At 52.9% G+C, this 23,532-nt stretch overlaps 1 protein-coding gene across 4 annotated transcripts; it reads left to right on the top strand.

Moving 5' to 3' along the window:
- The first annotated feature begins 505 nt into the window (after positions 1-505).
- Positions 506-16,777, top strand: LOC109284324 (zinc finger protein 420). Of its 4 annotated transcripts, XM_059721168.1 has the most exons (8): positions 506-581; positions 1,044-1,754; positions 1,854-2,058; positions 3,047-3,219; positions 4,924-5,050; positions 8,334-8,450; positions 13,222-13,391; positions 13,760-16,777. In XM_059721168.1, the coding sequence occupies exons 1-8, from the start codon at positions 573-575 to the stop codon at positions 15,707-15,709; spliced, it is 3,462 nt and encodes a 1,153-aa protein (XP_059577151.1). In that variant the 5' UTR covers positions 506-572; the 3' UTR covers positions 15,710-16,777. The 4 variants fall into 4 exon arrangements, with proteins under 4 accessions (XP_059577151.1, XP_059577154.1, XP_059577152.1 ...); XM_059721171.1 differs by lacking the exons at positions 506-581; positions 1,044-1,754; positions 1,854-2,058 and adding an exon at positions 2,763-2,883; XM_059721169.1 differs by lacking the exons at positions 506-581; positions 1,044-1,754; positions 1,854-2,058 and having other exon boundaries at positions 3,136-3,219; positions 4,857-5,050.
- Positions 16,778-23,532: the final 6,755 nt, after the last annotated feature.

Here is a 23,532-nt window from a genome sequence, read left to right as displayed (position 1 = left end):
GCGAGGGGCAGTGTGCGGGGCTGAGCTCCCAGCGCAGCGCAGCGCAGCGGGCGCGGCCAGGTGTGGACGAGGCGGCCGGGGGCGAAGGGACGGGCTGCAACCCCTCGTCCCGTCCGCGCCCTTCGGGAGCTGGCGCCGGCGGAAACCTGCGGCTCCGCATCTTCCCCGCCCTGCCCCGCCCCGCCCCGGGGCGCAGCCCGACCCCGCCGGGGACGGCCGCGGGAGGAGCGCTCGGGGTGCGGGGAGCAGTGACACGGCGCGTCCTCCACGCACCGCAACCCGCAGCTCTGCCGCCGGCCAGGGCACCAACGGGTTAATGCGCGGGGGGATGCGGGCGGGAGGGGCCCCTGACTGCCTGTGATGTCACGTGTGACGCGAGGAGGGGCGGGACCTGGAGGGAGGGAGGGATCGTGCTCAGCTCCCGGAAGCCCCCGCGGCGGGGGGAGGGGTCTGGGGCGCGGCTCTGCGCGTCTCACGCCCGGCGCAGCTCGGGGGCCGCGGGGGCGGGGCGGGGCGGGGCGGGGCTTGCTGGTGTGCGGGGCTGTCGGGACACGTTGGACGTGTGCGGGTGCATGTGCCCGGTGTGGAGGGGCAGCCCAGGCTCAGGGCACTGCGGGGCTGGGGGGGGCAGCTGTGCCGGGGTCCCATGCCCCGGAGCAGGCGGTGCGGGTGGGGAGCGGAAGGGAGTGGAGGGGGGCCATGCTGGGGCAAGGCAGCGGCTACAGGGCCTGGCACAGGCCTGGGCAGGAGTAAGGCAGGAAGGGGGCAGTTGTGGTCGGGGGTCATAGCCGTACAGGGCAGCAAGGACACCGCGAGGCTCCTCTGCGCGAGGACAGGGTTGGGGACCTCAGGGGAGGGAGGGTTTCCTGGTGTCTCATGATCTTGGGAGACATTGGGCCGTTTGCCCCGGGGGGGGACGGACACGCAGCCCTGTGGAGAGGGAGCCCACAGGCGTGGGGCACTGCGGAGCTGGGGGACTGTGGGGGGATGTGTCCTGGGTCTCCCACCCCGTGGTGACCTCCGTGTCCTCTCCTTCCCTGCAGACCAGACGCTGTGGGCAGGCGCGGCACGTGAGCGAGCATACGGCAGCGAGAGCCCAGCCGTGGCGGGGGAGGCTTCTCCGGGGAGACATGGATGCTGCGCTGCAGCCCGGTGCAGCCCCCGCAGCCCTTCCCGTCGCAGCCCTGCCGCAGCTGCAGGTGTCGCTGGGGAGCCGGGTGGGCGCGGGAGGCTCTGGGCAGCATCTGCAGGGCAGGACACGTCCCTCGTGTCGTCCAGCCCAGGACCAGGCGTGCGTCCCCGCAGCCCCCAGTGCTGCGGGGGGCAGGAGAGCAGGCACTGCAGGAGGAGCTGGCCCGATGCCGACGCTGGGGGCTGCGGGGCAGGAGGGCATGCCGGCCATGCAGCCCCCTGCTCTGGCCCAGCTCCCCGCGGAGACTCCCCAGCTCGCAGTGGGGGACGACCTGCCCGGCCCAGAGACCTGGCGGCAACGTTTCCGGGGCCTGGGCTACGGGGAAGCCGCGGGGCCGCGGGAGGTTTGCAGCCGCCTGCAGGAGCTGTGTGTGCTCTGGCTGGAGCCCCAGCGCCGCAGCAAGGAGCAGGTGCTGGAGCTGGTGGTGCTGGAGCAGTTCCTGGCCATCCTGCCCCCGGAGATGCGGAGCCGGGCGTGGGGTCGTGGTGTGAAGACCTGCGCCGAGGCCGTGGCCCTGGCCGAGGGGTTTCAGCCGGGTCAGGAGGAGGATGAGACACTGCAGGTGAGAGTGTTGCATCTCCTTGTGCTTGCACAGTGTCCCCTCCCAGCCCCATCTCTTGCATATCCCGGCTCCTCGGTGATGCGTTGATCTTGTCCCCAGGTCACAGTGAGGGTGAAGGTTGAAGAGGCGCCCTCCAATGAGATGAAGCCCCTGGGGAAACTGCAGGACCCTGGTGATTCATGGCCGAAGCAGCCCAAGGCCCATCGTGTGGACAGGCCTCTGGAGGAGTCGGGAGAGATGGAAACCCTGGGGCCTCGGGACAGGCCAGCTCGCGTCCCCATAGAGGAGCCCCCACAGGAGTCAGGTGACGTCTGTGATGGAGATAGGGATGCCTGAATGACTGTTCTGCAGCCTGGGGGAGACACTCAGTTGCTGCCTGTGACAGCGACAGGGCTGCAATGTTCGTAACCATGTGACTAGGCTGGGACAGACATGATCCCTGGGGGTGGACTGCTTCCGGGTTGAGACCCTGATCTTTCTCCCTGCATGGGTGCAGCACCCGGCGCACAGAGGCCACATCATGCTTGGGCCTTGTACTGCCACGATAACAGCTATTATGTAGTTCACATCCCAGACATCAGAGTTCACAGCCCCTTCCTCATGACCCATGAGCTCTCTTTGCCCAATACGTGGCTGGTGCATGTGACAGGGAGATGAGACCTGGCTGGTTTGGGTGCAGCTAACCCAGGCCTGTGTCCTGCTGCAGACTCCCCTGAACTGGAGCAGACCTGGGAGCTGTCAGAAGATGAAAGCTGCTCAGGCTGGTGGCTCAGACAAGGCTCGATCCCGGGGGCAGGGTGGGGGCGGTGGGTCTCCACTCTCCAGCAGCATGAGCACCGTCCCTCCGTGCAGAAATCTCCCTTCTACAACATGGTGGTGGGGTCAGTGCTCCACAGATCAGCGGTTCTTGTTCTCCTGGTGACCCTGGAATCGTTTCACAGCCCAGGAGCAGACCGACCTTGCGTTCCCCTCCCCTGCCCTTAGCATGTGGATCTGATACGGCCCCAGCATCGCTTGAGCTGCTTTCCCAGGGAGCGATGTCCCTGCAGGCTCTGTCGTGGTGCTGCGATCACCTCCGCACTCTGGGACAGAGTTACTGGGGCTCATCTCCAGCCTCATGCCTGTGGAGGTGTGCTAGCAAGAGCTGCGGGATTCTGCGTCTTCCTTCTCCCCCCTCTTCCACACACTGAAGCCTCCGTCTCCGAAGTCCCAGGCCAATGCAGGAGACTCGCAGGGCTTTCCCCGTGCCAGCAGCACCAGGGCTCACGTGTGCCCTCCCTTCCCACCTGCAGGTGCTGGGACCCTGCCGAGAGCTGAGCAGCAGCCTGCTGAGGAGGGGCCGGTGATCCTGGAGCTGCAGAGGACGTGCGCAGGGAGCCTGGAGGAAAGGAGGTCCCCGAACCCTGAGCCAGGCCAAGTGCAGAAGGGGCAGGGCATGCCTCCAAATCAGGAGGAGAGCTCGGAGGTGAGCAGGGCACCCGGTTCACTTGTGGTGGGGAGTACAGGTGGGGCAGAGCACAGGAGGACCCTGGGGTGCTGCAAAGAATTTGGGGAGCGGAGAGACCTGAAGAGCATGTAGGCTGCAGTGTTGAAGGCTGCAGACACCCCAAGCTGCATTAACAGAAGCTCCCTCCTGAATGCAGATACCAGGGGTGCTGGCGCGGGCAGGCCGGGTTACAGTGTGTGGAGCCGGGCTCCCTGCCTCCAGAAGTGCTGCCTAGGCTGCCTCAAAAGACCGAGCAAATAGATCGTGATGACCTGGGCTAAGGGCGACACATGAACTCCTGTATTCGTGGCTGCATCCACGTCGCATGTCAGCTGAAGTGGGGAGTTGTGTCCCCTTACCTGTCATGGCTAAGATTGCAATTAGTGGTAGTACCCAGTGATTGCCTTCTATTATCAGGCCACAAAAGCATTGGACACGGGTGTCGCAGTGGACGTGGTCTTTCTGGACTTCAGCAAGGCCTTTGACACTGTCTCCCACCCCATTCTCATTAAAAAATTAGGTGACTGTGGCATCGATGCCTACACAGTCAGATGGATTGCAAGTTGCCTGAAGGGTCGTACTCAGAGGGTAGTGGTGGATGGGTCTTTTTTGACCTGAAGGGAAGTGGGCAGTGGAGTCCCCCAGGGCTCGTTCCTTGGGCCCGTACTGTTCAATTTCTTTATTAATGACTTGGGCGACTGGGTGCAAAGCAGCCTGTTTAAATTTGCTGATGATACGAAGATTTGGAGTGAGGTGGGCACACTAATATGGAAGGACAGTTTACAGCAGGACCTGGACAGGTTACACAGGTGGGCTAACGAAAATATGATGGGTTTCAGTGCTGACAAGTGCAGGGTGCTGCACTTGGGCAGTGGGAACCAGCAGCACACTTATAAGCTGGGAAACTCCCTTCTCAAGAGCACAGTGGCAGAAAGAGATCTTGCAGTCATTGTTGACTCCAAGATGAACATAGGCTGACAATGCGAGGTCACGGTCAGTAGGGTTAATGGCACCTTGTCATGCATCCACAGATGAATCTCAAGCAGGGCCAAGGAGGTGATCCTCCCCCTCTATGCGGCACTGCTCAGGCCACACCTGGAATACTGCGTCCAGTTCTGGGCGCCGCACTTCAGGAGGGATGCAGACAACATGGAGAGGGTCCAGAGGAGGGCCACCCGCATGATCAGGGGACAGCAGGGCAGACCTTACGAAGAGAGGCTATGGGACCTTAAACTGTTCAGTCTTGGCAAGAGAAGGCTGAGGGGGGACCTGGTGACCATCTATAAACTCACTAGGGGGGACCAGCAGGGTTTGGGAGAGACCTTGTTCCCCCAAGCACCTCCTGGGGTAACAAGGAATAACAGCCACAAGTTGTTAGAGAGTAGGTTTAGACTAGACATCCAGAGGCATTACTTCACAGTCAGGTTGGCTAGGATCTGGAAGCAATTTCCAAGGGAAGTGGTGATGGCTCCTACCCTGGGGGTCTTTAAGAGGAGGCTGGATGTCTACCTGGCTGGGGTCATTTGATCCCAGTTTTCTCTCCTGCCCAGGGCAGGAGGTCAGACTTGAATATCTACAAGGTCCCTTCCGACCCGACTTCTATGAATCTGTTGCAGACAGGGCTGTGGGGGCTGGGAGCAGCTGGCCCAGGAGACACTGATGGTGCAACGCTTGTGCCTGCAGCTCCGGGAGATGTTTGAGGACGTGGCGGTGTATTTCACGCGGAAGGAGTGGGAGCTGCTGGACGATGAAGACAAGGTGCTTTACCGGGACCAGATGGTGAAGAATCACCAAGCCCTCATTTCCCTGGGTAAAGCTCTGGGTCTTGCTTCTCCCCGGAGATATGCGAACAGTTTTGTAGTCACCTCCCTGTTCCAATAATCTCAGTTTCATGAACTTTTGGCTGGAGGTTTAAATCCCCTTCTCCCCACTGCCCTGTCAGTGATCAGGCCTCCCTCACATTTCAGACTGAGATCTCCTCCTTCATTTCCTCCAGCCGCCTTCACTTGTGCTTTCCCTGTTCTTGTGACTCCTGGTTCTTCCATATGCAGCAGTTTCTTGGCAACATGATCTCCCTTTGCCTTCTCAGCACGTTCACACCATCTCCAGGTCATTGTGCACGAATGCACTAAGAGCTGTTCATTGGGGGAAGATTCTGATTTCCTCCCTGTTTGGCCTAGCGTGTCCTCTCCAGACACATTTAATGATCCTAGCATGCTCTGTTCTGTGAAATCTAAATTCCCTTTCTCCCCTAGTTAGGACCTGGCACAAGTCAATAGATAGTCTTACCAGCCTCTGCTGCTACAACAGGAGATGATGCGTTTCCTCAACTGCTCCTCTGGCAACACGTGTACACGTTGTGTGACCCCAGTTTGTCTGCCAAGGGGTCCCTGGAAGCTGCTGTCCACATCCCTTCCTAACATCTTCATCTCCATAGACCAGAAACTTGGTCTTTGCTGGGTTTTTTACAGGCTGTGCTCTCCAGCTCCCTCTCCCACTCTCAGAAGCTTTCTTGTGCTCTTCCTAAAATCCCTCTGCTGATCGGATGCCCATTATTGTGATGACAAGAAGTGGGCCAGCTGCAGGACCTAGTGAGAACCAGTTTTCATTTCCAGAGGATGTTTAACGCAGGGGTTTGTACTTGCATGTGTGCAGAGTTGAGGTACTGAGCTTTTACTAGGTCAATTTGCTTTTCTGATGCTTTCTTTCTTTGCCCCAGAGGATTTCCTGTGGGAAGTGCTTCAATGTTTTGTCTTGCTCGGCAAAGATCATCTTGACCGTTTGTATATTATGACCTTTCACGTGCCGTGCAATGTATCTCTTTCACTCTCCTTGTGTCCATACCCATGACGCCCAGGAACTTGTTGTTCAACCCTGCAGTACTTGCCAGCCAGTGCCCTCATCACCCCTCCTGGGACGATCCTCCCAATGGATGGGATGATTTCTCAGCTGCATTTTTTTTAATGAAATCACCCTTTGCTGTCCCTCGGCATGATGAATTTATCTCTCTCCCAGAAAAAAGTTTCAGTGTCAGCACCTGTCCTGGGTGCTTTTCATTGCCATGAGTCCCCTCACTAAGCTCATCTTCACTTCTTTTCATGCAGTTTCACTGATAAGATAAATGTTATCCATCCATAAGTGCGTCCCATATCTCTTCTTTTTGGTACATTGAAAGCAGCGAAAGCTTTGCTTTTGTTTTCAGTATATCAAAGATTTCATAGATTTTTAGGGTCAGAAGGAGTCTCAGGAGATCATTGAGTCTGACCCCCTGCCCTCGGCCAGAAAGCGCGCTGGGCTCAGACAACCCCAGCCAGTTGCATGTCCAGCCTCCTCTTAAAGATCCCCCGGTATGGGAGACCACCAGCTCCATTGGAGCCCATTCCAGATTCTGGCAACCCTTACCGTGAAAAGTTCTTCCTGATGTCTTACCCAAATCTGCTCTCTGCCAGTTTGTGGTCATTTTATCTAGTTACTCCAAGGGGTGTCCTGCTAAACAGAGTATTCCCTATTCCTGCTGTCTCCCTCCAATGAATTTGTAGATGGCTGCTAGATCACCTCTTAGCCTTCTCTTGCAGAGGCTGAAGAGATCCTGGTCTCAATCTGTCCAGGTAGGGCTTTGCCTGCAGGCCCCTAACCATCATACGTGTAGACCTCCTCTGGACCCTCTCAAGGTTGTCCACGTCCCTCTTAAAGTGCAGCACCTGAAACGGGACACTGTACTCCAACTGTGGTCTTACCAGTGCCCCATAGAGGGGATGTGTCACCTCCCTACACCTGTTGGTTATGCACCTGCCAGTGCATGATGCAGTGCGTATAGCTTTACTGATCACTTACAGTCTCTTAAGTGTGTTGGAGATTCCTTCTCCCTAGGTGCAGTATCTTGCATTTGTCTTTGTGAACCTGCATCCTATTCTGTGCTGCCCACATGTCCACCCTGTCCTTAACCCCCTGAATGTGTTTCCTGCCCACCAGTGTGTTTACTTAGGCCCATAATTTAGTGTCGTCCTTGAATTTGGAGAAAGTGCTCTCCATGCCCTCATCCAAGTCACTGATGAAGATATTGAACAGCGCTGGTCCAAGGACTGAACCTTGGGGGACTGCACTGCCTATACCTTTCCTGGTTGATACCAACTCGTCCACCACCACTGTCTGGGTGAGTCCCATAAGTCAATTTACTACCCACCTGACCATGTAATCGTCTACGTCACAGCCTCTTAGTTTACTTAGGAGAATGGGATGAGACAGCTTATTGAAGGCCTTTTTAAAATCCAAATAAATGGCATGTACCTCAACTGCTGCATCTAAGCATTTTCCGACGTAGTTGTAAAAAGAAACAAGGTCACTCAGGCAGGAGCTCCCTGCTATGAATCCGTGCTGGTTACCCTTCAGCATTATTTTTTCCTGCTGGACTCGCACAAATGTGATCCTTAATAATTTTTTTCAAAGGTTTTTCCAAGGCTAGAGGTGAGACTAACTGGCCTATAGTTACCCAGATCCTTCTTCCTCCCCTTCTTGAAAATAGGGACCACATTGGCCCTTTTCCAGTTCTCTGGGACCTGTCCTAAGCACCACAAGTGCTCAAACAGTCATGCCAGTGGTTCTGCTGTGACACAGACCAATTCCTTCAGCACTCTTGGAGGAAGATCTTCGGGGCCTGCTGACTTGAACACGTCCAACCCCTCCCAAGTGTCCCTTCACTAGCTCGGCGCTAACTGTTCATGAGCTGGTGTCCCTCTTGTGCCTCTTTTGGTCCAGCTGAGAGATGTCATTATTTGTGTAGAAATACAGATGCATGGATCATGCATTTCCTCACCTGTCCCTAGTGACACTGTCAGTTTAATGCCCTTTCTAAATCAGGAGTGGTTGGTGCTTTGTTTCCTGTGACCATTCCTCATCCACCTGGGTAACAAGGACTCTTATCTCTTGAAGGCTTCTCCCTGCAGTGCCTTTTCTTTCATCTTAAATGCCCATCCTCCCTTGTCCATCAAGGCCCTAGTAGACACCTTGAGTTCATTGGATCCATTCCCCTAATCCCAGCTGGATTCTATATCCTGTACCCAGTCACAAATGCTCTTTAACCACTGTCCACACAGGATATCGAGGTCCCACACCTGACTTAATCTGCAACATCCAGCGAGGACAGGTGGAGCTCTGGGTCTGTGATGATGAGGACACTGGGGAACTCTCAAGATCAAAGGACCAGCTGCCAGGTGAGTTGTGGCTGTCTGTCCACTCCACCCCCAACGTTGACTCTGCTGTCAGTAACGCTCCATGGCCAGAGTGCCAGTGGGACCTGGAAACTGCATGTCTTTCCTGTGCTGCCATTGCTGATCATGAATCAGAGGGGCACATGCCCTGCCCCCCCCACCATCCTGGGGTGCACACAGTGGTGGGAGCCCCCCAGATCTCTTATTAATGAACCCCTACGGAGTGTGGGTATGTGGTTTGTGGAGGGCTGTGGGTACGTGTATGGATGTGTGCATATGGTGTGTGGGGGAGGTTGTTGGGGTATATATCAATGTGTCGGGTTTGTGTGTATGTGTGGGTGGGCATGGGGTTTGTGGGGGATGTGGCGGGGGGGTGTGGTGTGTGCACTTAGCAGTAAATGGGGCCTCCTCCAGAGGCTTGTAGGTTTGAGTGTTAGGGGGTATAGGGATTGGTATGGTTAGGTGCAGGCTTTGTGGGGTGTATGATTGTATGGTGGAAGGTGTGATTATGGGTTTTGTGTGAGAGGGTTTAAGGGTATGTGGGGTGTGCATTGGAGTGCTTGCATTAGCCCAGCTGAGTCGGTCAGGCCCTGCCCCCACCCCACAATAGCCCAGGGATTGCACGCCCTGCGGCATGTGCTCCACCACTGTCAACAGCGCACAGTCCCAGCATGGTCTGCACCAGCTCCACCTAGGCTTGATGCATTCAACCGCCCCTGGGCATGAAGCATGGGTAGGACAGCTCGTTCTGGCAGCTGCCCCCAGCCCTATGGTAGCAGTGGGGACCAGCACCTCGCTAGCGACAGCCAGAAAGAGTTGCAGCTGCCCAGACAACCTAGAAAGCAGCGACAGCCAGAAAGGGTTGCAGCTGCCCAGACAACCTAGAAACCTAGCCCAGCTGTGGATCCATCCCAGCCATGCTTTATGCCCAGCAGACAGCAGTATGTGCCACAGCCAGGCAGCACGTTGGCCAGGTGGGACTAAGGAGCCTGCTGCAGGCTAGACATGCTGTATTTTGCCCACCCCTGCTGTAATGCGTGCAGGCAGGTGGTGTTCCCACTCTCTGGAATTGAACAATATGGAAACAAGCAACTTCTCCCTTCTTCTCCTTCTAATGACAGATGTTAGGAGACGATTAGTTTTACCATCTTGATTTTCATCCCAGATCTAGTTTCCCTGGGTTGCCATGATCTTAAGTTGCTATCTTCACTCAGCAATGTAAGAGTTAATTCCCCAGCCCAAACTAGCCACCCTTTCCCAGGGCATTATGGGATTTGTAGTCCCCCATTGAAATCAGCATTGTATACAAAGGTTTTGTGTAGCCATTCCTGTTGGTCAAGAAAAAACCTAGGCTGTCCCTGGCTGCTTCTAGTCAAGTTGACCTGGACCCCTGGAAGAGTTTCTTCATGGTCTCAGGCTGCATTAAATGGCTCCATGGCACGGGTGGGATTCAGAAGCTTTCAGGTTGTGGTGGAAAGGGAATGCCCTGTGGTTTGCACCAGAATAGCCCCCTATTACCAGATTTGCCCATCACTTCGGGGTTTGCTCATATATTAGGGGTACATTTCTAGTGTCTTTGTAATTCTGTTAGTGTGCTGTTTATGTTACTTGTGTTTCTGTGTGGAGCTGTCTCTCTCCCTTCTGCAAGTCCTCACCCCCTATGGAGCAATCTTGCAGGACTCAGTTTCAATGGGGCCAGACTCCTCCAGTCACCAAATCGGTCTCCCTCCCCCCCCTCTCTCTCATGTCACACGCCTGACCCACTCATATGCTAGGAATCAGTTAAGATAACAATAAAATGCAGTCAGACACAAGCACACAAGTTTTAAGAAGACCTCTGAATCTGGCTGGGTGTCCAGCTGACACCCTCATGTGCCAGCATTCAGTTCGTCAGGGCACGTCTGATATAAACTGGGTCAATCAGCCTATATAGGCTGATCCCCTTTCTGTGTCAAACTCAGCATGTCCCAATCTTTTGCCCTAACTGTCCTAGTAGTGATAGCTTCTTGATGAGCGGACCCCACAGTATTTTGGGGCTTTAAAGGGATCTTTAGCTTAGGTAAAAGAAGAGTTACTGTACAGCAAGTGGGGAAGGGGAAGTAGAGAAGGAAAAAATCACCTGGTTATCGCCAGTTTGACTATAAAAGTTATTTATGGCTAAGTATATGAAATTTATGGTATTAGTAATAATGGCCATGGAAGGGAAAACAAACAAAACAATTACAATATTACCCTGGTTCAGTTGAGTATTTGGGGAAACCTAGCTCAAGCTTATCTAATAAAATTCAGGTTCAGAAAGCTATGCCTAGAGAGAAAAAGAAAAAGAGAAAGAGAGAGCGAAGGCTGGGATCTCACCATTCCAAGGGACTCAGGTGTTTTCTTGACAAGAAAGTTCTTAGCATGATTGTTGAAGGTTAAACAGGCAACGGAAAGAGACGATCTGATCTGGTGACTGGTGACTGATCCCAAAATATAGGGAGAGGTGGGCACATTAGCAGGGAGGGAGAGACTGCAGAAAGACCTGGATAGGTTGCAGGGGTGGGCTAACAAAAACAGGATGTGTTTCAATACGGACAAGTGCAGGGTGCCAGCAGCACACTTATAAGATGGGAAACTCCCTTCTTGAGAGCATGGAGGCAGAAAGGGATCTTGGAGTCATTATTGACTTCAAGATGAACATGGGCCGACAATGCGAGGTCACGGTTGGCAGGGCTAACCAGACCCTATCATGCATCCACAGGTGAATCTCAAGTAGGGCCAAGGAGGTGATCCTCCCCCTCTATGTGACACTGGTCAGGCCACAGCTGGAGTACTGTGTCCAGTTCTGGGCACCCCACTTCAAGAGGGATGTGGACAACATTGAGAGGGTCTAGAGGAAGGCCACCTGCATGATCCAGGGACAGCAGGCCAGACCCTACAATGAAAGGCTACAGGACCTGAACCTGTTCAGCCTTCACAAGAGAAGGCTGAGGGGGGACCTGGTGACTTTTTATAAACTCACTACAGGGGACCAGAAGGGTTTGGGGGAGACCTTGTTTCCCCCAGCGCCCCCCGGGATAACAAGGAATAACGGCCACAAGTTGTTGGAGAGTAGGTTTAGATTAGACATCTGTAGGAACTACTTCACAGTCAGGGCAGCTAGGATCTGGAACCAATTTCCAAGGGAAGTGGCGCTGGCTCCTACCCTGGGGGTCTTTAAGAAGCATCTTGATGCCTACCTGGCTGGGGTCATTTGAACCCAGTTTTCTTCCTGCCCAGGCAGGGGGTTGGACCTGAAGATCTGCAAGGTCCCTTCCGACCTGACTTCTGTGATTCTATGATCTGTTTCTCACAGTTTCTCAAGAACATCAGTGGGTGTCAGAGAAATTTCTCTCTCTTGAAACACAGTTTGCTGCTTTAAAGTTTTCTTATACCCTTATAAGAAAGCTGTCTGCATTCCTTTAATTGTGTAAATCAAGAGGGTCCCACGCCGTAACTGACAGGAAAATCCTGTTAAATAAATAGTTTCAATTTAAATGAATTAGCTTTTTCAGTAACATGGGGTTATCTGGTTTAGAACATCTCAAGAAACTGATTAACAACCAGGAAAATCATAAAGTTTTAAGGAGTAACCGGACACCTAGGAGCCAGCTTGAAATTTTTATGAGTATAGAAGATATACTGGAAGGCCTTCTCAGATGGCCTAGCTGTGCTTGTACTGTGAAGTCAGCATACGTGTTTTGTATTTTACCTGTTGTGACTAAGCCTCAGCTTAGCATGACCTTCAGATCTTACTGTAGTCTTTTAACAGACTTAAGGGGATTGATTACTTGAAGTGTTCATAAACTTTGTGGGGAGGACTTCCACCAGTCATCCCAGGAAAAGTGTGCCAGTATTTGTGGTTAGGGCTCCAAAGGGCTGGACGCTGTGATGAACCCTTAACCATTGTTCAAATGTCAACCCCTTTGATTCAAACTCTTTCCTCAGCATTCCCTAACCCGGCAACCGAGTTTTTGTCAATGAAGTTTGAATAAGCCTCCCATAGTAGGACTGGGGAATGTACCGCCTGAGATGCCTGTTAAACTTTTCTTCTGCTTAGTTATGGTGAGATGAGGGGTGTGTGTGTGGAGGGGGGAGGATAGAAAAGTTCCTTTGTAAGTCTATCAAGCTGGGTGCCAGGGCTCCCTCAGGAACACAGAGCTGACAGGTAACAGCCCTTCCTGTTTCCTCTCTGTGGCCTTGAGTGTCACCAAGCCTGAGACTTGGCACAGAGTCTTGGTTCATGTTCATGCCAAGGCCTTAGCCCCTTTGAAGACTCCTGTGACATGGGTGCCATCTGGGACCAGTGAGCAGAGGAAAGCTCCATGGGTGCATTCCCTGCACAAGAGCTTTCCCTGGAAGCAGGAAGGAAGCACAGCCCTGCTTATCTCACAAGACAGTGCCAGAGCTCTACGTCCTTCCCTCATGCTCAGCCCCTTAGAGAATGGAGCTATTCAGGCACTGCCCTAACGCACATGTGCAACATGTGCTTCCCCCAGCAGGGCCTGAACTAATGGTATGGACAGTTGGGCCAGATACTCTGAGAGTATCATCAAGTAGGTAATAGCCCAGGACAGGGACCTACCCCGCCCTCACCCCAGCACTTGGGGTTTTGTCAGGAACACCTTGTTTTCTTGAGGAAACAGAATGCAAAAGTCCAGGCCTACTCTGAGGCCCATCCCAGTAGATGAAATAGTAGCGTCTGCCCTTTACCAGCAAGGTAGGGACTAATCTGGAGTTTCTTTTCTCCATGCAGGAGGTGCCAGGATGCTGAACAGAGCTGAGGAGCAGCCTCCTGTGGAAGGGTCTGCAGACCTGGAGCCAGTACAGACGTCCTCGAGGAGTTTGGTTGAGATGGACTCCCTGAGACCTGAGAAGGAGCCATGGCACGAGAGTCAAGGGAGACCCCAAAAGCAGAAGGAGAAGGTAGCTTTGAGCCAGGTATCTCCAGTTGGGCATGAGGGTGGAGAAGGGGTAGAACTTAGAAACAGGCCTGAGTGCAGGCAAGAATACGTGGATCTCAGAGACCTTAAGAGCCACTGGAAAGATGCGCTGCACCCAAGGGAGGGCGGTGAGGAGGGTCTCAGGGGCAAGCCAGAGCTCACTGCCAAAGACACGGGCAGAGCTCACCCCTACCTGTAGATCAGGAAAACCCCACCGCTTCAACAAATGGGGGAAGAGCTTTGTGCGCCTCATAAACCTGGTCAAGAACCTGCATGTGCAGAAGGGGAAGTATAAGACACAGCTGTGTCATAACTGGGAAGACCTGCACTCAATTTATCTCCCTGTTTCAGGACCTGTGCATCCACCTAGAGAGCAAGACACACCACTGCACTGAGTGCAGGAAGAACTTCATGTGCTTGCAAGACCTGTCCCAGCACAAGTGTGTGCAGCACCACTGCACCAAGTGTGGGAAGAGATTCAGGCAGCTCTCCAACCTGGCAAGGCACTGGTGCATGCACACAAGAGAGAAGCCACATCAGTGCTCAGAGTGTGGGAAGAGCTTCACTTACTCCTCCCAGCTGGCTCTCCACCAGCGTATCCACACAGGGGAGAAGCCACATCAGTGCTCAGAGTGTGGGAAGAGTTTCTCTCAGTCTGCCCACCTGGCTCAGCACCAGCGTATCCACACAGGGGAGAAGCCACATCAGTGCTCAGAGTGTGGGAAGAGTTTCTCTCAGTCCGCTCACCTGGCTCAGCACCAGCGTATCCACACAGGGGAGAAGCCACATCAGTGCTTAGAGTGTGGGAAGAGTTTCTCTCAGTCTGCCCACCTGGCTCAGCACCAGCGTATCCACACAGGGGAGAAGCCCCATCAGTGCTCAGAGTGTGGGAAGAGCTTCACTCACTCCTCAACCTTGGCTCAGCACAAGCATATCCACATGGAGCAGAAGCCACATCAGTGCTCAGAATGTGGGAAGAGCTTCACTTTCTCCTGCAGGCTGGCTCAGCACCAGCGTATCCACAGGGGGGAGAAGCCATTCCAGTGCTCAGAGTGTGGGAAGAGGTTCACTCAGTCCTCTACCTTGGCTCAGCACCAGCATATCCACACAAGGGAGAAGCCTCATGTGTGCTCAGAGTGTGGGAAGGGTTTCACTCAGACCTCCAGCCTGGCTCTGCACCAGCTTATCCACACAGTGGAGAAGCCATATCGGTGTTCAGAGTGTGGGAAGAACTTTGCTAACTCCATTAGGCTGGCTCAGCACCAGCGTATCCACACGAAGGAGAAGCCACATCAGTGCTCAGAGTGTGGGAAGAGCTTCAGTCACTCCTACAAGCTGGCTCAGCACCAGCGTATCCACACGGGGGAGAAGCCACATCAGTGTTCAGAGTGTGGGAAGAGCTTCAGTCACTCCTCCACCCTTGGTCAGCACCAGCTTATCCACACAGGGGAAAAGCCATATCAGTGCTCAGAATGTGGTAAGAGCTTCAGTCACTCCTCCAACCTGGCTCAGCACCAGCGTATCCACACAGGGGAAAAGCCACATCAGTGCTCTGAGTGCGGGAAGAGCTTCGCTAACTCCTTTAGGTTGTCTCAACACCAGCGTACCCACACTGGGGAGAAGCCATATCAGTGCTCAGAATGTGGGAAGAGGTTCAGTCACTCCTCCAACCTGGCTCAGCACCAGCGTATCCACACAGGGGAGAAGCCACATCGGTGCTCAGAGTGTGGGAAGAGCTTCACTCAGTCCTCTACCCTGGCTCAGCACCAGCTTATTCACACAGGGGAGAAGCCACATCAGTGCTCAGAGTGTGGGAAGAGCTTTGCTAAGTCCTCCAAGCTTGCTCAGCACCAGCGTACCCACACAGGTGAGAAGCCATATCGGTGTTCAGAGTGTGGAAAGAGCTTCACTCACTCCTCCAACCTGGCTCAGCACCAGCGTATCCACACAGGGGAGAAGCCACATCAGTGCTCAGAGTGTGGGAAGAGCTTCACTCAGTCCTCTACCCTGGCTCAGCACCAGCGTATCCACACAGGGGAGAAGCCGCATCATTGCTTAGAGTGTGGGAAGAGCTTCACTCACTCCTCCACCTTGGCTCAGCACCGGCGTATCCACATGGGGGAGAAGCCACATAAGTGCTCACAGTGTGGAAAGAGCTTCACTTATTCATCCCGATTGGCTCAGCACCAGCGTATCCACTTGGGGGAGAAGCCATATCAGTGCTCAGAGTGTGGGAAGAGCTTTTCTCAGTCCTCACACCTAGCTCGGCACCAGCTTATTCACATGAGGGAGAAGCCATAATAGCGCTCAGAGTGGGAAGAGCTACATCTAATCTTCCCACCTGCCTGGCACCAGCATATCCACACAGAGGAGAAACCACTTCTGTGGTCTGAGAGTGGGAAGTGCTTCCTCCACTCCTCCAAACTGGCCTAGACCAGTGCATCCCTATGCAGAAGCATCCATAGTTCTGCCCGCAATACAGGAAGGGTTTGGAGATGTATACTGGCTCATCACTCACCAGTGTCTGCATCCAGGGAGGCAGTCTCATGCTGGGGGACTGCAGCAACAGTTCACCCTTCGTTCAGCCTTTGTAGGGCACTGCAAAACCCAAAGGAGACAGAGGCTGGCCTCCCCAGTTTGATGTGGGTTAAGAGTTGAAAGGAAACACCTCAGGAAGAGGCCAGCATGGATACTGGGGGAACCTGTGAGGAGATTGTGGCAGAATACCATCTCTGTCTCTCCCCAAACTCTGCTAGGTGACAGTTTGGTTACCATGGTCACTGCAGAGGGCAGAAACCTCTGGTCCCATCTGCTTCAGGTAACCTTGAGTTGGAACTTGAGCTCCATACATTTCTGAGGGTTGAGGGAAAACTGCTCCCTCTGCCTATGTGACTGGCATCACATACCTGGGTGGGGGGCTTAAGCTCCCTATTGTTCCAAGCAATGCCAACATGACTGGGAGGGGACTGGAGCCCCTTCCAGTCTACCTGGCAACCAGTGATGCGTTTCAAATAGCTTGGCTGGCACCCAACAGTTGCTGGCCTTCATTGGATCGGGTAAATGAGGTCATAAGGTCTGTATAAGTAATGGATTGCTCAGGAGGAGGGGCAGTAGGATGATGAGAACTCAGAGAGAAGCTGGACCATCTGAAACTCCCTCTTTCTCCTGAAACTCATAATCAATGAACTCCAGAGAGAATCTTCATCTGCCTCTTTTTATTGATACATATGAGTAAACTACTTGAGAGCTACCTAGATACGTAGCTTGCTGTAACATAGATGCTCTTTGCTCTATGAGATTTCTTTGATTTTGCTCTACTCTGTATGCTATTCCAAACGTACTCGTAACCAATAAAGTTCTTCGTGTCTAGCATGGGAGACTTATTGGAGAGGGCCTAGATTATTCCTTGGGGTCCCCTTGGTTTGGCTGACAGAGGAAAACCACTATTTGTGCTTCAAACTAAGGGAAGCACCCCAGATTCTTGCAGTGGGTCAAGTACCCATCAAGGACTACTAGGCCTGTGTTTCCCAGGGGGCACAGGGCCGGGATCAGTCCAGACCCTGGGTGGTGGAGCTGTTACCCCCAGGCTTGCAGGTGTGCTCCATGAAGTGGGTGGGCGAGACATGAGGTGCCCCCAGGGAGGCACTCTGAGCCTGGAAGATGGTCAGGTGCAGTGAGGTGGATGGCTCAGTGCAGGAGCACCCCCTACTGGCCCACCACAGAGATAATCTTTGCATCAGCCTTGGAGTCTGTGCCACCCCATCATTCTCTAAAAGCAGGCTGTTTTCCCAGGGGGAGAAGAAGTGTCATTACAATAGGTGCCTTCCCCAAGACAGCTGGCTCCAAATGACATTCAGGAACTCTCTTTGGCCCACTGTCACCTTTGACTTCTTTGCTAGCCCCAGGGTTCTTGTATGTGAGGCTTCTATGAGAGTTGTAGGAAGGAGGACATTTATTGCTGGGGTAGCATTTCCTGGCTTCCACCCTGACCATGCCTTTCCTCCCCGCTACATACCCCCTTCTTCCAGGCCTGCAGATGCCCATTGCGGTCTTTAAGAAACTGCTACTGGCACCCCATGAGCCCAGTTTGCCTGTTTGTTTTCTCAGCCCCTCCTCAGAACTCAGCATCACCAGGTGCCAGCTGTCCTCCTTCCTGCTGTCCTTTCCTTCATGCCATTCTCTGCAGCACCTTCCTTGGTAATCAAGCCTCACAACTTAACAGGAAGGGAAGTTTAGATATTAGGAAGTATTATCTCAGTAGGAGGGTAGTAAAATACAGGAACAGGTTACCCAAAGAGGTGGTGGAAGCTTCATCCTTGGTGGTTTTCAAAACCCAGCGTGACAAAGGTTTGGCTTGGCTGATCTAGTTGGAGATAGTCCTGCTTTGAAAAGGGCGTTAGACTAGATGAGCTCCTGAGGTCCCTTCCAAACCTAATTTTCTGTGACTCTTTAGAGGAATGCCTGTTCTATACATTTGGGTGTATGATGACTCCAAGGTCCCTTTCTGCCTCCGTGCTCTCAAGAAGGAAGTTTCCCATCTTATAAGTGTGTTGCCGGTTACTACTGCCCAAGTGCAGCACCCTGCACTTGTCCGTATTGAAATGCATCCTGTTTTTGTCAGCCCACCCCTGCAACCTATCCAGGTCTTTCTGCAGTCTTTCCCTCCCTACTAGCGTGCCCACCTCACCCCAAATTTTGGTATCATCAGCAAATTTGAACAGGTTGCTTTTCACCCTGTTGTCCAAATCGCTGACAAAGAAATTGAACAGCGCGGGCCAAAGGACCAAGCCCTGGGGGTCATATTCAGGCTGACCGCTCCACCACCACCCTCTGAGTGTGACCCTTCAGCTAATTTGCAATCCATCTGACCGTGTAGGCATCGATGCCACAGTCACCTAGTTGTTTAATGAGGATGGGGTGGTCGACAGTGTCAAAGGCCTTGCTCCATTTTTTTCTTTTTGTACAAGGGTTATAGAGATGTGCCCTGCCTGCAGTGCAGGACAGGGAGATGAGATGCCCGCCTGGCCAGGGACTTCACAAAGCCCTGTTTCCATGCGGCTGTGAGAGCAGTGAGCAGGGTAGTGGTGCAAGACAGCAGGATGGGATGAGCAGGAGCAATCGAAAGTGGCATATAATAGACAAAGGTCTGAACTACACCCTTACCTGGTGGGAAAGGAGGGCAATTGCACGTCTTCGAATGCCATTGTGTTTGCACACAATGAATCCATAGACACGATGCTGCAATTAGCAGTTAGCCAAACTAAACTGTGTCTGAGCAGTTTTACTTTAACAAGCTGTAAACACTTAAAAAATGTTGATAAATCCTGTTCGTGCAAACAAACATGCAGTTGCAGTTCTTGAAAGGGCAATAGATATGCTGAAGGATAGAGCTAGGATTCAGAGAGACCTAGAGAAATTGGAGGATTGGGCTGCTTCCAGACTTGCCTGCTCCTCAAGAAATTGAAGAATTGGGTATTGAAGGATTGGGTAGTTTTTCTGCAGAGCTGCTGCCCAGCCAGTCAGCCCCCAGCCCATCCCGATGCATGGGATTGCTCTATCCTGAGTGCAGCACATTGTACTTGTCCTTGTTGAACCTCATGAGATTTGTTTTGGCCCAATTACGAGACTGCATTGTGCTGAAAGGTAAAAAAAGGAGGTAGGCACTGCTAGGGTTTGAACCCAGGATCCCCTGTTTACAAGGCAGCTGCTTTAACCAGCTAAGCTACAATGCCCATCTGAGAAAGGACTTCTGAGTTTCATTTTGTTGTGTAGATCAGGTATGATTCTTTCCCGGGTGGTGTCTGACGGCAAGCAGGGAGGTATGAAAATCTTTCTTGTTGTTCAGCAATGAAGTTTAGAATCCAAGATCATCTAAAAAAAGTGTCACTCTCACAGAGACACGCTCATGGACCCAAAGGGATAGATTTTCCAGCTCCATAGATTCATGGATGTTAGGGTCGGAAGGGACCTCAATAGATCATCGAGTCCGACCCCCTGCATAAGCAGGAAAGAGTGCTGGGTCTAGATGACCCCAGCTAGATACTCGTCTAACCTCCTCTTGAAGACCCCCAGGGTAGGGGAGAGCACCACCTCCCTTGGGAGCCCGTTCCAGACCTTGGCCACTCGAACTGTGAAGAAGTTCTTCCTAATGTCCAATCTAAATCTGCTCTCTGCTACCTTGTGGCCATTATTTCTTGTAACCCCCGGGGGCGCCTTGGTGAATAAATACTCACCAATTCCCTTCTGTGCCCCTGTGATGAACTTATAGGCAGCCACAAGGTCGCCTCTCAACCTTCTCTTGCGGAGGCTGAAAAGGTCCAGGTTCTCTAGTCTCTCCTCGTAGGGCTTGGTCTGCAAGCCCTTAACCATACAAGTTGCCCTTCTCTGGACCCTCTCCAGGTTATCCGCATCCTTCTTGAAGTGTGGCTCCCAGAATTGCACGCAGTACTCCAACTGCGGTCTGACCAGCACCCGATAGAGGGGAAGTATCACCTCCCTGGACCTATTCGTCATGCATCTGCTGATGCATGATAAAGTGCCATTGGCTTTCCTGATGGCTTCGTCACACTGCCGGCTCATGTTCATCTTGGAGCCCACTAGGACTCCAAGATCCCTTTCCACCTCTGTGCCACCCAGCAGGTCATTCCCTAGGCTGTAGGTGTGCTGGACATTTTTCCTCCCTAGGTGCAGCACTTTGCATTTCTGCTTGTTGAACTGCATCCTGTTGTTTTCTGCCCACTTGTCCAACCTGTCCAGGTCTGCCTGCAGCTGTTCCCTGCCCTCCAGCGTGTCCACTTCTCCACATAGCTTTGTGTCATCTGCAAACTTGGACAGAGTACACTTCACTCCCCCGTCCAAGTCACTGATGAAGACATTAAAGAGTATCGGTCCAAGGACCGAGCCCTGCGGGACCCCACTGCCCACACCCTTCCAGGTCGAGACCGACCCATCCACCACAACTCTTTGGGTGCGACCCTCTAGCCAATTCGCCACCCACCGGACTGTGTAGTCATCCAAATCACAGCCTCTTAATTTGTTCACCAGTATGGGGTGGGATACCGTATCGAAGGCCTTCCTGAAGTCTAAGTATACGACATCCACCCCTCCTCCTGTGTCCAGGCGTTTCGTAACCTGGTCATAGAAAAAGACTAGATTGGTCAGGCACGATCTGCCCGCCACAAACCCATGCTGGTTTCCCCTCAGCATAATTTGTCCTGCCGGGCTCTCACAAATGTGAGCCTTGATAATTTTTTCAAAGGCTTTGCCAAGGATGGAGGTGAGACTGACTGCCCTATAGTTGCCCAGGTCCTCCTTCCTCCCCTTTTTGAAAATGGGGACCACGTTAGCCCTTTTCCAGTCCTCCGGGACTTGGCCCGTGCGCCACGAGCGTTCGAATATTCCCGCCAGTGGCTCTGCAATGATGTCGGCCAGTGCCTTCAGGCCTGCCGACTTAAAGGCATCCAGTTCTTCCAAGTGACTCTGCACCACCTCAGAATCTACGTATGGAAGTCTGGCGCCTTGCTGCTGCCTCTCTACAACCCCAGTAAGAATCTTGTTGTGCCCCTCGCTTAGGAACACTGAGTCAAAGAACTCGTTGAGCTCCAGCTCCATCTGTACAAAAATGAAGTTTATTTCCTATCTAAGGGGACTTTTTACCTTCTTTAATTTTCCCAGAACCTGATGAAGGGCCATTGAGCCCAAAAGCTTGCAAAAAAAGAGATTTTTTTTTTTCAAATTCCTAGTTGGTCTAGTGAAAGCTATCATCTCTGAACCAAGAGCTCTAGATTTTTGCATTCCTGTTTGTCTCAGACCAACACGGCTACCATAGTTTCATAGTGCTTATGGTCAGAAGGGAGCTAAACAGATCATCAGGTCTGACTCCCTGCACAAGACAGGAACGAGTGCCAGGGTCATAACACCCTTGCCAAATATATATCCAGCCTCCTCTTGAAGACCTTCAAGGTAGGAGAGAGCACCACCACCCTAGGTGTGTTGCTGGTTCCTTCTCCCTAGATGCAGCACCTCGCACTTGCCTGCATTAAACTCCATCCTATTCTCGTCCGCCCACCTCTGCAACCTGTCTAGATCTAGCTGGATTCTGTCCCTCCCCTCCAGTGTCCCCACCTCGCCCCACAACTTGGTGTCATCAGCGAATTTGGACAGTGTGCTTTCCACACCCACATCCAGATCACTGATAAAGATGCTGAACAGTACAGGTCCCGGGACCGAGCCCTGGGGGACCCCACTGCCCACATCCCTCCAGGTTGAAAGTGACCTGTCCACCACCACTCTCTCTATGCAACCATCTAGCCAGTTTGCCACCCATCTGACTGTGTAGGCATCAATGCCATAGTCACCTGGGTTTTTTTAAGAGAATGTAGTGGGAAATGGTGTCAAAGGCCTTCTTTAAGTCCAGGTAGACAACATACACCTTGACGCCCTCGTCCAGGGACTTTGTGACCTGATCATAAAAGGAAACCAGGTTAGTTAGGCAGGACCTGCCCTCAATGTACCCACATTGGTTGCCCCGAGCATTACCTCCTCTGCTGGGCCCTTGCAGATGTGCTCCTTGATAATTTTCTCAAAGGTCTTCCCAAGGACCGAGGTGAGGCTGGCTGACCTATAATTGCCGGGGTCCTCCTTTCTCCTCTTCTTGTAAATGGGGACCACATTGGCCCTTTTCCAGTCCTCTGGCACCTGGCCAGAGCCCCATGAGCACACATACAGCCATGCCAGGGGCCCCGCTATGACCCTCACCAATTCCCTCAGCACCCTTGGGTGAAGAGCATCTGGACCTGATATAAACACATCCAGCCCCTCCAACAATTCCCTAACTAGGTTGTCCCTGACCCTAGGCATGGTAGTGTCTCCTCTGGGTCCATCCATAATCCTAGTGGGGGAAATGTCCCAATCCCTGTTCAGGAATATGGAGGCAAAGAATTCATTAAAGAGGTCAGCTTTTTCATTTGCTGCAACCACCAGATTGCCAAGCTTGTCCTGTAGGAGCCCCACATTACTCTGTGCCTTCTTCTTGCTTCCTATGAATTTGAAAAAGAACTTTTTATTATCCTTTACTTTGGTCATTAGCTCTAGCTCCATCTCTGCCTTGGCCTTCCTAACAGCCTCTCTGCAGTCACGAGCAAAGGAGGAGTAATCCTCCTTGGTGACAGCCCCTTGCTTCCACTATTTGTATGCCTCCTTTTTTTGTCCTCGGGCATTCCTGGATATCTTTGCCAAGCCGTGGGGGCTTTTTAGCACTCCTGCCTCCCTTGGTGTGCATTGGGACTGGTTCCCTTTGAGCTCAGAGGATCATCTACTTGATGAACAACCACCCGTCTTGAACTCCCGTCTCATTGAAGCTCTGAGACCCCAATGCCTCTCCTACTAATCTTCTTAGCCCATTGAAGTTGGACCTCCTGAAGTTGAGGACTTTTTGCCTTACTGCTTGCTTTCACCACCCCGTGCTGGATAGCAAATTCCAGCAGGCGATGATCACTGTCACCCAGGTGGTTGAGTAACCACAGACCCCTCACCAGGTCATTGCCTGTGGCAAGTACCAAATACATCCCTTTGTAACACAGGGGCACTTGGTTTCGGTGAGCCAGGGCAGAGTTGTGTACTGTCAACCCCACCTCCCGCCACACAGCCCAGCCCCACACTCAGCTCCAAGATCCACATTTCATCAGCCTGCTGTCCCCACATCACACAGAGTTAACCATGGACTAAGTCCACTCAGGTTCCCAGGCCCTTCCCCACCCCACTCCTACAGCACACTTGTCCCAATGCCTCTTCTGTCCCCCAAGCCTATAGGCAAGATGACAATATCCTCTTGGGGAGGCCCTGGCCATGTACCAGCCTGTTTCCAGACTATTTGCTTTGAGGTCATGGACTCAAGTTCCCCTCTCCAAGGACCATGGTGCCCTGATTTGAAGTGAGCACAGGGCAAGAGCGTGTGGAGGGGACCTGTTCCTGATGGCAGCCCCAGGGCAGCACAGACATGTCCTTTGCTGTGCAGCAGGGTTTAATTGTAGGGTTTGCAGTAATGTCTGTCCACATCCAGACAAGGGTCTCCCTGGGGTTTCTCATCTACCGGTGAAGTGAAGAGTGCTCTGTGATTGTGGTGG

This window comes from Alligator mississippiensis, chromosome 2 (genome assembly GCF_030867095.1).
Source record: "Alligator mississippiensis isolate rAllMis1 chromosome 2, rAllMis1, whole genome shotgun sequence".
In the NCBI taxonomy this organism is placed as follows: Eukaryota; Metazoa; Chordata; order Crocodylia; family Alligatoridae; genus Alligator; species Alligator mississippiensis.
Note: the sequence above shows the minus strand (reverse complement) of the source record. Positions and strands in the feature narration are given on the sequence as shown.